The sequence below is a fragment of the Nipponia nippon genome, unplaced genomic scaffold, assembly GCF_047370975.1.
Source record: "Nipponia nippon isolate SJK-2023a ecotype South Korea unplaced genomic scaffold, ASM4737097v1 scaffold_7, whole genome shotgun sequence".
Taxonomy (NCBI): Eukaryota; Metazoa; Chordata; class Aves; order Pelecaniformes; family Threskiornithidae; genus Nipponia; species Nipponia nippon.
In genome coordinates this window covers 11,872,505-11,885,024 of record NW_028262391.1, presented here as the reverse complement: position 1 = coordinate 11,885,024, position 12,520 = coordinate 11,872,505, and the positions used below count along the sequence as shown (strand labels likewise).

At 53.8% G+C, this 12,520-nt stretch overlaps 1 protein-coding gene across 4 annotated transcripts in view; it reads left to right on the top strand.

The window, feature by feature from the left end:
- The window catches only part of DIS3L2 (DIS3 like 3'-5' exoribonuclease 2), a 203,712-nt gene that overhangs the window by 1,324 nt on the left and 189,868 nt on the right, over nucleotides 1-12,520 (top strand). The window contains exons 1-2 of one of the 4 annotated variants that reach the window (XM_087740590.1): nucleotides 5,145-5,294; nucleotides 7,848-8,567. In XM_087740590.1, coding sequence (XP_087596716.1) covers nucleotides 7,868-8,567 — 700 coding nt within the window. In that variant the 5' untranslated portion in view covers nucleotides 5,145-5,294; nucleotides 7,848-7,867. Of the gene's footprint in view, nucleotides 1-5,144; nucleotides 5,295-5,663; nucleotides 5,872-7,563; nucleotides 7,733-7,847; nucleotides 8,568-12,520 lie in introns of those variants that run through there. The other 3 variants (XM_087740588.1, XM_087740591.1, XM_087740589.1) reach the window with 3 other exon arrangements.

The window sequence follows — 12,520 nt, the reverse complement described above, 5'->3', positions numbered from 1 at the left end:
TGTGGACGTGCGGGGCTCCACAGCCCTAACCTTTTGCAACCAGACAGAATAACAATGCCGGCCCGCTGGGGTATAATGGCCGGTGTTTGCTTGAGATACAAAGGCACAGGGCTTTCTCATGAGGTAATACTGATAAGTTACACTCTCATTCACCACTCCGCCTGCCAGCCGGCAATGGGGCCGGCAGTGGCCCCCACTTGCCTTCGCCGAGCTGCTGGGACGTGCCCATCGGCCCCTCGGTCCCGCGGTCTCCGCTGGAGCATCGCTCCCCGCTCGCCCTCGGCGTGCTGTCCCCACCCAGCCTGCAGCCTCGAAGCGGCCCCCGCGGGGGCTGTTCAGACCCCATCCCACGTGTGTGGGGTGGGGGACGGGGTGGCAGTGACGGGGGGTTGTGGAGTGAGTCCCTAACCCCAGGACTCTGGAGCAACATGGTCTGTTAGTCCCTGCCTGCCTTGAAGGCGCCTTTTCTGCCTCCCTGGGGGCATCAGATGGATCTTGAACTCACTGCACATCCCCTGCCCCATGAGCCCTGTGCAGGCTGTGCCCTGGTCCCACTGCCCATAAGCTCGGTAGGTGCAGGGCAGCTGCCTGCCTGGGTTTCCTGATGGGACTCGTGGAGCTGTGTCCCACCGCATGCCCCAACACTCTGGGACCTCAGAGCTTTATAATCCAGAACCACTTTGAGCACCTTTGGGAGGCTCAATCCTGCCACTGGCAGGGCAGACGAGTGTGGAAAAACCAAGGGACGAGTTTTAAAAGAGGTTTGGCCATCTATAACTCGGGAGGAAGAGACTTGAAGGTATCCAGGAGACAAATCCAGGAGACCCCAGCTAAATCGGGAGCAAGGCACTAGCGCTGCTGCTTCGACGTCCTACCCCAGCACCCGACCTCCTTCCTCCGTTGCCTCCTTCACCTCTTTCTTGGCTGCCTGTCTCTATTTGCTGGGGTCTGGTTCTCCCTTTCCTTTGCTGGACAGACACAGCCAAACCGGCTCTCCCTCCTCCTGGGGGGAGCTGCAGGCATTCCTCCAGGCGCTGCTGCGTCTGAAGGAGATGGGAACCCATCAGTCCTGATCTCGGGTGGCGTGTTTCCCAACCAGAGGTATGGAGGGCTCAGGAGAAAACTGGAGAAGCTGATGGACAGGTGGGGCAAGACCACATGTGTTGTGACACAGTTAGCAGATGGGTATCTACTGTGGAGAGAGATGTTTTTTACCTTATTTATGGTAATAAATCTGTCTCCCTCCCCTCTACCCCCCGAGCATGGCTTGTGTCCTCAGGTCAAGTGCCCAGATGGCTCCTGATGCCTGAGCAATGTCAAAGTGAGTGAGACTCTGGCCTAACTCTGGGTGCTGCTGCTGCAATCAAGACACTTCCAAGGGTGTTCAGAGGCTCCAGAGCAAACCCATGGCCCCACTCTGCCCTCGAGCGTATCCTCGTGCCATGCGGGTCGAGCCTCTGGACAACAGCAGGGAGGCAGAGGCCGAGGACCCTGCTGATCTCCATCCCACCCCCATGCATGCAACCTGAAATATTCAGTATCAGCGAGAGGTGACATTCGGGCTGGCAGGGGCAACATTTCCACCGGCAGTGTCGGTTCACGCCGGGTGGGCTGCGGGAAGCAGACGAAGGCGTCAGAGGAACCGCTCTGCTCCCATCCAGGGTTTCCCTCGTTGAGTCACCTCGGGGCGGCTCCAGCCCTTTGGCCAGTCACTCCTGATTAACACTGATGTAAACGAGCGCCGGGCGGGCCCTTACTCCTCGCTGAAACCACAAGCAGAGGAGCCAAAGCCTTCGTAAGCGGGGTGCTCCTGGCCAAGGAGCCACGCGGTGCTCTCGCCTCGGCCGAGGTGCCGCAACACGTTCCAGCCTCCAGCGTTGGGGAGCAGCTACCAGTTACTGCCTGGGGGAAGATGGTGAGATAATCCTGCGCTGTGGGAAAGCAAGCTGGGACACGGGGCTGGGCTTGCTGCTACAGGACCCCAGGAAACGAGAGCGCAGGGGAAAAATCTGCCCATGGACCTGCTCCCTTTTAGAAAGCCCAGGGGCCATGGAGGGAACATGGAAGCAGCATGCTCTCTCCATGCTTCCTCGCGAGGCGACGGCTCTTTTCTGCTCGGCAGCCCTGAGGACGGTGTTGATGGAAGATGGAGCCAAAGTCGAGACTGAAGCAGTCCAGCCTTTCCCTGGGAGGGATTGTGTTTGGTGAGATCCTGCATGAGGCACGTGGCCTCTTTCAAAGGGTGCAAAGGACAGGCACACAGCTGGTCCCAGCCACACAGGGATCTGCTTTGTGCCCATGAGGCACCAGGAGGGCGCCACATATTTGCTGTATCTTGTTTGTCTGGGCCACTGATGGGGCAGAGCAAAAGGGGGCACAAACGCAGGCTCTGCCCCATGGACCAGACCAGTTTTCCAGATCCCTGGCTGCCACCGGGAGAGGAGGGCTGAGAAACGCTCTGCCAACCTGCTGGGGCTCGCAGCCCCTTGTGCAGCAGGGGCCCAGCTGGAGGCAGGAGGCGAGGATGACGGAGGCGTCCAGCCGTGGAGCTGTATCCCTCTCTCCACGCATGATATCACTGTGAAACCGCAGGCCCCAATGCCGGCAGCGGTGCTAACAAACACCGAATCCCCCCCGCTTCCTCCCCCCATCTATCGTCTCCTGTGGAAGGAACAGGCACGCTGAAGCCACTGCAGCTGGTGGCACCACCTGGTGCAGGAGGGAGCCCGGCCAAGCTCCGGGCTCGGCTTCATCCCCATGGGGGTGAAGAAGAGCAGAGACACGGTGTGACTCAGCGGCATGGAGAAGAGCTGCTGTTCCCACCTGGCTGGCACAGGCAGGGGGACAGCGGGGCTGGGGGTTCCTGGGTCCCCCCTGCCCCATCTCCCGCTCTTCCAGGAGGCTGAGCTCCTTGCCACAGCGTGGGCCAGCCCTGCACAGCTGGGGACGTGCCACTGCCGTGCCTTAGCAGAGCAGATGCCAAACAACTCGCTTTGGCAGCAGCTGGGGGAGCAGGAGGAAGCGGGAGAGCACGCACCCTTCCACCGAAAGGGTGATCCCATGCGGCCATGCTCCCCATGGGGCTAGCTCCAGTGGATATGGCACCCAACCTCCGTCTTTGGGGCCGGGGGACCAGCTGCTGTGTGACCAATGGCTCTGCTCACACGGAGGAGGGCTGCTTGCTTCCTTGCCATTCGGGCTGTGCGGCAGCTGCATGGCCGGTGTGGGGCAGCTCGCTGCCTCCCAGCCATGCCAGCGTAGAGCTGAGTCCTCGCTCCCCTCCTTGAGGTGGCCCGAGCTGCCAGGGTGGGGCAGCTGATGAGCTGGCAGCAGTGCTGGCGGATTGCAGGCAGAGCCTGCTGGCTCTGCATGGTTCATGTGAACGAGTCACTGCCTTTGCCAGTGGCATCCCGGTGCTTGGGGAGACGTGACTGTCCTTGCACAGGCAGGTCTGTGCTTGCTGCCCTTGGTCCCACAGCGAAAGCTCGGTGCTTTCTCAGGGCAGCTCCTTCGGCTGGCCCGAGGGCCAGAGCTGGGGCGGTCTGTGCCTGCCATGGCTGCCATGGAGCACTTCACCTTCAGCAGCTCCATCTCAGAGGGCTCGCCACGGCTTCGTGGAGGCTCAGCAGCGCTGGCTGGGAGCATGGCCGTGGGGCTGGTTTGTGTCTAGGAGGGGCTGGCAGCCACAGGTGATGCTACACACTGAGCAGACAGGGCCTCGTGGTCTTTGGAGGTGACCGATGCCAGGCACTGCAGACACTGACCTGCAGGATGAGGAACAAGCACCATGGGGCAGGCATCTTCCCCAACCTAAGTGAAGGGGCAGCATGGACAGCCTGCTCAGACCCATGCTCCTGCCGAAACGAAGACTGAACAGAGCCTTTCCCCACCACAGCCCCGCTTGGAGACACCAGCTCAGGTCCTTTCGGACCCTTCCTCTACCCCTGGAGGGGCTGCTCCAGGCAGACAGCTCAAATGGGGTTGACTGGGGGTGCCACGAGGCCTGTTTATTGCTCTCCAGTTTTTCTTCTGGCTGAAGTTCTTTGGCAAACCCAGCCTGAGTTTGCAGGTAACACCAGGGTGACCAAACCACCTACTCCCAGCCAGACCCTGGATCTGACTCTGCTATAAAGCCCTGTGAGAGGTCTGCAGCCACAGAAATAGCAGGGAGTCAAAGTCCCAGTTCCTGACTCCGGTCTCATGCTTTAACGTCACCCTCTGACGTGAAGGCTCTGACTTATCCTGGCAGAGATCAGGCTGCTGCCACTCAGCACCATGAGTTGGTCATCACTTGGGTGCTGTGGCGTGGGTGGGCTGGAGGATCGGCAGGTTGCCTCCGGTGCTAGGGGAGCGTGAAGAGCTCAGGGAACAGGAGCCTGGGGGCCTGCTCTCCCCTGCGGAGATGGCGAGGCCACGTAGGTCCTGAAGGAGGCTTCCCCATGCTGCTTTTGGAGGTACAGGTGCCCGCAAAGCTCTGAGGGTTTCCAATGGGACAATACCCGTTTCAGCTCTTTACAATATTAAAACAGCTAAACTATGCTTTTTTTCACCTATCTGGCTAGAAACTTTGGCTGAAGCAGGAGTGCTGGCAGTGAGCTGGACCAAACCATCGCAGAGGCCTCGGCTGGCCCTGGCTGGAAGGGGCGGTCTGCGCACCCCGGGGACCACGGTGCCTGCAAACCCTGCAGGCTGGGCGCAGTCTGCGTTGGCTCCCCGCTGTGCTGACAGCACCTCCCGTCCCCCACCTCCCCGCAGCACCCCGGCCCTGCGGGGACCCCCGCAGGCGCCCGGCTCAGCCTCCCACCCTCACCCGCTGGGACTGACCAAGGCGGGGGCACAGGCCCAGCCCCAGCCCTGTCTGGAGGCTCCCCTTCTCCGGGCAGGCTGTGGAGACCCCCGGGCCCTGCCTGCGGGGAGCACCCTCCCCTCCAGAGAGCGGGGCTGGGGCACCCTGTCCCCTCCCGGGCACCCTGCCCACACCGCCTCCCTCGCTGGGCCCTTCCCGAGCTCCGTGCTCAGGCCCGGGCTGCGCCCGGCGCTGCGCAAAGGGACGGATTCACGGGATGGCGGCCCGCCCCGTGTCACTAGAGGCCGCCCGGCGGTCCTGCCCCGGCCCCGGGGGTGCGAGGGGCTGCGGCCGCCCTGTCAGGGAGTGGAGCGAGCGCTTCGCGCCTGAGGCCTTCTGGGCCCTGCCGCGGCCCGTAGGCCGCCTCTGACCCGGAAGTGGACGGGGCGGGGGGCGTTGGGACATTTAAACGGCGCGGAGCGGCGCGGCGGGGGGAGCGGCGCGGCCGGTGAGTGGCGGGGCCGGGCGCGGTGCCCCCTCCGCGGGCCCGACAGCGGGGGCCCGGGCGGGCGGAGGGAGCGGCTGTCAGGCGCCGTCAGCTCCGCCGCCGTGGCGGAGGGCCGGGCCCGGCGGTTCGCTGGCTCGTCCGGCGGGCGCGGCGCGGTCAGCTCCGGCTTCGGGCCCCGTCGAGGGGCGGCGGTAGCCCGGGCCGCGTTGCCGAGGGACTCGCGGGCGCTCCGGCAGAGAGCGGTGGCGTGGGTGCCTGGCGGGGGGGGGGGGGCGGCGGGTGAGGGGCCGCCCCTGGCCCCGGGGGGCCGCGGAGGAGGCCCTGCAGCCCCGCTCCCCGTCGCGCTCCGGGCGCTGCGGCGGGCGGGCCCGCCCTGGCTGCCGTGCCCCACAGCCCCCTGGCCGGCGCGGGGGCGGGCGGGTGATGAAGGCCGGTGCCGCTCTCCACAAACAGCCGAGTAAAAATAACAGGGGCAGTTTTCATCCTGGGCCCAGCTAAGCGGGCGTCTTCCCTCGGCAATTCCTTCCCGGTGTTTCGCTCATCCCCATCGCATTCCTGGCTGCGGGAATGAGGCAGGGTGAGTGCACCTCGTACCGCCTCTGCCTCCCCTCTGCTCCCCGGCTCTTAGGGAGCTCTCGATTCCTCGTTGCCCAAGGAAAATTAATAATGAAACCATAACGTGTGGGGGCTTGTAAGCCCGTTTTTGTCTGTGCTCCACTCGCTAACTGCTAACGTGATTAAAGTTGCAGAAATTATAGTGGAGGCGAGGTGCGAATGTTTACTCTTTACTTGTAAATAAAGATGACAAACTCCTGTATCCTGGAACCAGTGTTTGGAGAGTAGCCTTGCTGACTTTTATAAATGTTATCTACTTCTATTGAATTGGCAATGAGAAAAGGTGACGTGAAAAGAAAGCTTGCTGTAGACCTACCCGTGCGAGGGTTTTGTAATAGCGCTGTAGCAGGTCAGTCTATTAGAAAAGTCTAGCTATTGGCCAGCACCAATGGAAAATCTTAGGAGCAAGAATCACAAACCACACAAAGAATTTTTCCTATTTATTCAGGGATTTTTAATTTTTGCTTTGCATTGTGAAGCCTGTTCACATCCGTGCTCAATTACTTAAGTAAACCTCGCTGCAACACGCGTTGTTTCTCCGAAAGGGCCAGAGCAGGCACTCTGAGGGGGAGTTGGCGCTGCGGTCCGTGGTCCCTTCCGGATGGTGCCCTGTTCCCAGGCAGCGTGTGCACGGAGGAGGCTGCCCGGGTGCTTACCCTCCGTGCAACTGCAGCAAAAGGGAGAAGAGGGCTGGGTAAGGGCGAAGAAAAATTCCAAGCATGGTGGGAATAGGGAAGGGAATATAAATTTCTGTTCTGCTGAGCTCTGTATTCTGTCCTGCCAACACCCCCATGCTTAGAGAAGTGAAGAGAGAGAGAGGTTTAATGGACAGTGTCTTTATTTTAGCTTAGAGTCCAGTGCCCCTCAGTTCTGGCATAGAAGAGATGAGTGAGCCCTGAAGTTCTCAACGTACCAGCTGGGGTGAAGTTCAGCTGTTCAGCTTCAAGCACGTCTTGAAGGAAAAAAGGCATTTTTATGAAAACCCGCAGAAGACAGCAGTTGTACTGGGCTCTGTTATCAATGTATTTTTATTTTCCTCTTTGATGATAGATACAGCAAAAATCATTGCTATGTCCTGTTCATACCTATAATTTACCTTAATAGTAGTTGAGGACAGTTTACTAGATTGTTTTGCTCCAAAAACTTAAAATCTAGAGCAGCTGAAACAGGATTGAAAGATGCCAGATCTACTGAAGTTCCACACTTGTGCAGCAAAGGTGGAGGCATAATACCATCTACAGAAACTGGCGCTGGATGGCATGGCAGCCAGTGTGTCTCAATCACTAAGAATTATGAGCTCTTACAAGATAGTTAGTTGTGCTAGGGAACTTATTGTATGTCAGTTGCACTGGGAGTGAGTTTATGGCCAGAAAGACAAGCTGAAATGGTTCGTCTTCGTATTTGAAGCAAATGTCCTATATAATCCAAAAGTGTCAGTCACTGTGGGAGGGAGGTGACAGGCGATGTATGCTTTTTACTGCAACATTGAAGCACTTCAGTAAGGATGCAGTTATTTTTGAAGACTCCAGGTTGGACATGACAAGATTTTTCTTCTGATAACCGCTGAACTGATGCATCTGATACAGTCTGTCGGTTACTGCCTTAACTTACCTGGCTTTTTCCAAGGCAAGGAAGAGCGGATTAAAGGAATCCCTTATATTTGGGGTGTCGGCCTCGGGACAAAAGTCCTCGTTTTGTGTGGCGTACGGGCTGTGGTCACTCCGAGGTCGCTGACGGGGATTTGGTGCAGGGCAGATGTTGAGTACATCGTGAAACTCCGTCCTTCCAGCGAAGTGACTTACCAACCCAGAATTTCTGTACAGGTTGATACATTCTCATTTAGTACGTTTTTGTGTCTTTTAACGTAATCGTTATTTGACGCTTTGTTTCAAGAAAATAACCCTTTTTTCCCCTATGTCTATCTATAACTCTTTGAAGTTTGGGCCTTTTACTGCACTATGGATCATCTGGGGTATGTGAGAAGTACTACTTCTGCCCAAGGTGCCAAAGAGGGATTGAACAAGCCCGCTGCTCCCCAGAAGAACGCTTACGCGAGGCTTGTGCAAAAGCACCACAGCGGCCGATTCCGGTCCTATTTGAGTCACATTGCGCAGAAGATGCAGCTAGACGAGAGCACCTCCAATGATCCCAGCTCGGATCTGGACCCGCCCCTGAGGAGAGGCCTGGTGAAGGATGATCCAGCCAGGAATGGGTTGAATGTGCACAGCTATTCACCAGTCAGAACATCTCACCTGGAACAGCCCATGCCTGGAGGATTTGAGAACGATAAACCTCAAACTGCCCTGAACAGATGTTCTCATAAAAAAAATGCCATTGTTAGCCCAGAAGGAGACTTGGAGGTGGAGGAAGACTATTATGTACATCAGCGTGGAGCTGCAGCTGACTTGTTAAATATGAGCGATGCCCTGGGTGGGAGAGTGTCGAACAGCCTGAGACACCGTGCAGCTCTGCAGAAGTCTTCTGGTTCTGATGAAAAGGACGAGGAGGACATGTGGAGGAAGAAACATAAGAAACGAGGCAGGTGTCCTGCCAACACAGATACAGCAGCTGGACACTTGTTGACTGAGCAGTTTAGAGAGGATGTCCTGGCCATAAATGCCAGGAAAACCAGTCACTTGTCTCCAGCTCAAGCCCAAGGTGAGTTCACACTAATGAACTGTTTGGTCCATTTGCTACAATTACTGTGGAATTGAATGTGATGTTTTAGTCATGAGTGAGTTAACATGAGCCTGTTCTACTCTGTCCAAGTTAGTCAGCCCTTAGTTACCTGTGGGTGGCTTTGTCCTGGTTTACAAGTAAGCTATCCGGCATGTGCAAATGGCTTCATGTGGAGCCAGCTTGGTGCTGGCAGGACCTAATCCCCTGGCCTAGGCTCTGTGAATGCGGCTGCGCTGCTTCCAGGATCAGGTCAAGACTAGGAGAGCCCAATTTCTGTGGTGTAGAGTGCAAATTAATAAGACTGCTGGATCTGAGCTGACTCAGGGCAGAGTCATGCTTTCCTCTGCATTGCCTACTTGGATCTGGAGTGCTGGTTTGCCTTTGCAGAGGGTCCAAGCCCATCTAATACTCAGGGGCTAAGATGTCTGTATAATATCTAGGTCCTGATACAGAGTGTTGACTCCAGTAAATTTTGCAGTTAGTAACAGGGAGACCACATCTTGCAGTAGTAAAGTGAATGTGTCTCTTAAATGCGATGTTCAAGGCAAAAAGCCCACTTATGGAGATAAATAAAATTCTTTATTAAAAAAAACCAAAACACAGGATCAACAAGCAACCAAAGCCAGGCAGCTTAAATTTGATCTCTTAGTGTAATGGGTTAAAACTGCCTCTGAATGTTATTTATGGTGAAATACTTGGATAGTCTGATCTTATGAGCTACTACTGGAGGAACTAATAAATGTCACCGTATTAAATTCTCTGTAACAAGTAGAAAAGAGATCAATTTCTCAGCTGGGTAAGACGAGCCTGAGGCCTATCACAACTCTTAGATTGGAAATCGAGTAAATGTTTAACTAAATCAATCTTACAAAACCATGCCTTATCACTCAAGTGGCAAGTAATATACTTTTTACAGGGTTTGCGGTATTTTTGAGGCTGTGGCAGTAGATTATGTGCTAAAGTTGGTAAACTTGCATGAGTTCTTGCAAGACAGATCATAGTTAGAGATTTAACACAAGCAGATGGTGCTAAAATTTGTTGATGAGCTTGATTTTTTTTTTTTTTTTGCATGCTTCATTGTAACACTATTTATTATGCTAGCCTGGTATAATAGGCTTTGCTACCTTTGACTCTTCAGCTTTTGGAGAGTAGGGAAGAGCAGCTATCAGAGACGGAGAGTCTAGAAGGCTTACAGTTTGTAGCCATGAAAACAATAGGTGCCTACGTGGATTTTTGTCTAAAATAAAAATACCCTGGCTTTCAAAAGCAAGCACCTGCAGTTCCCTCCTGCTCTAGCTGGGAGTGAGGTTGCACAAACCCTTTGAAAACTAGCTGTTTAGTGTAAAGACCTAGAGCAGAAAATGTTGACCCCCTTGTTTGATCTCCCAGGTGGAACACTCGCACTGTGGGGAAGATTATTGGAAAATTATTTGCTTAACAGTGACACCCTTCCTCCTCTTTCCCTTGCATGCCTCCCCAGTCACCCTCCTGTGTAGCTGAGACCGGTTACTCTCCAGAACACTTGCAGGGACATGAAAACAGTTTCTTGGGGAGGAAAGAAATAGGAAAGAAATATATGTAATTTGATTCAGAGAAATGTCTTTTCTGCTCTTCAGCTTGAGTATATTTTAGCACTCTTGTTAAGTGAAATGAAGGTTTTACTGTATGCAAGCGCTTAGGTATAAGAACTCACACATCACAGTCCCAGATTAATATTTTCTCACTTCAAAGCTTGTCTTTCTCTCTTGATGCTGATATAAGTCATATTACTTTGCATAGGCAGGTGTCTGGTTTGATCAGTTTAAATCGAGGCTTGTGAAACTGTGATGGCAAGTATTGCTTCTGTCATAGCGGTGAAGCATATCATCTTTTCAGTAGTGACATTTCCTCACAAATTAACTCTGTTCAGGCTGTTGTAGGCTTTCCAAAAGACTCTTTGAGCTAATCTCAAAGCCAAGCATCTCTCTTTATATCGCTTCTTTTTCATTGTACTGTTCTTAACAGCTCTTCAGCTCAGGCTTAGCCATGGTCAGGTCTGCCATGATCCTAAAACTGAAAGTGCTAAAACTGAAGGCAAACGTGGATGGTTCAGAAAACCCTTGGAGTGCCCTGGGGCAGGCTGTGGGCAGCAAGGGGCCGAGGGGCTGGTCTTTGTTACTGTCCTTCCAGGGGTGCAGCAGTTCCCGTGGCCTTGGGGGAAAGCAGAGTGGTTTGTGGAGCCCCAAGCAAGCGTCGCTGAGCCCTGCAGCTCACTGCTGATGATGTGTTGCTGTCCGTGAGAAGCGCTGAGGATTGCCTGTGTCATTCTGTACTGTAAGGCCCTGAGACGAGGCTTGGGAGATAGAAAATTTCATAGCAGATAATTAAGAGACTGACCATAGCAGTCTCTTCTGGTGTTCCGTATAGTAACTGGTTTTCCTAAGTATTGGAAACTTTGCAGTTGAGAGAGCTGAGTGTGAACAAAACTCCATTGTCCCTTGTCTGAAACATGTGATGCAGTCATGAAGCTGCGCATTGGAGTCGCTCTGTGGTATCAGCACTCTTGGCTTTGGGAAGACGAAGCTGCGTATAGATGCATTCCACAGATTGTTGCTTCTTTCTGTGCAGCTATAGCCTCTGCGAGGAGAATTGCCATAAAGCCTCCTGTTCTGAAGTTTCTTCTCAAACAAACCCCAATAAGACAGAAAATAATCCTAAAATGCCACTTCAAATTGTGATGCTTATAATTTTTCATCTAATACAATTTCCCTGCTGGTATTTTTCCCTAAATCTCCAATCCTGTAGGTTCTTTGGGTGCTAAAATTTGGCTAAACTTCCTTAACAGAAAGTCTTTTGTGAAGTCCTGTGGGTTGTTTTCTGGTTTTGATCAAAGGCTTTAAGGGTTTTCTCACTTCAGAGAAAGTTAGTCATCAAAATCTCTTTTCAGACTGACTGACGTTTCTGTCATAAAAGGGCTTAAAACCCCCTTTTCCTTGAGGACAGAAGTACTGACTCTTTCTGCGGCATCTGTCTGTCACATGCTAGTAGTTGAGATTTGCATGGCTGCTAAGCGGAACTTCATCTTAAATGTCTGTGATGGATTGCTTTATCAGTAAGTAGGTTAGACCAATCTGCGTGTTTTATTTGGGACGGCAAGGTTTCAGTTGCTTTTTGGGTACGTACGTGCGCTTCTCAGCCTGTTTTTGAGGGAACGTTGCTGTTTGATAGCACATTCCCGAGTCTGCTGGAAAGCCTAAAAACCAAACATCTGCAGAAGAGAACGGTCCTCCAAACGTGGAGCGCGGCATGGTCTTTGGGAACACCATCTCCCGGCCACACTTGATTTCAGAGGATCTCGGGAGCTAGAGTACTTGGGAGCGAGGTGGCTTTATTGATGCTGAAAGCTTGGGTGGAGCAGGATGCTTGTGAAGGCTGATGGCTATGATATTTCATAGTGGATTCAGATTTTGCAGGGCTGGATATACAGCCTCAGTCTGTATCTGCAGATGTCCTCCTCAGGAAGAACATCACCACCAGCTTTGCTAGGTAGCCTCCTGAGGCTCCTCTCACTAAAAGCTTCACAGGTTTATGATATGATGGAGGTATCTTGCCCATCTGTCAGGGTCAGCGTGCCCCCTGAGTAGAAACAGACAATTCCTGGGTAACAACATGCCTCATCTGAAACAGGATAAGATTTCCACGGCCCTTTCTGATTTATCATCTGTCTGACACTTGGCATTTATTTGCCCAGCCTGTGGTACTTAACCAGCTTGGGCAGCTTCCATGGAGGAGTGTCGCTGGCAAGCAGGCTGGTGTTTAGCATCATAGCTTTAAAAACAGTTGTTGCTGTTGGATGGTGGTGTTGTGTTTGTGGCTGCAACCCTGACATTTACAAGGCTCAGGATAGGTAAAGGAAATGTCCCGGAATGGCTTTCCTGCATGCTTGACGGGCA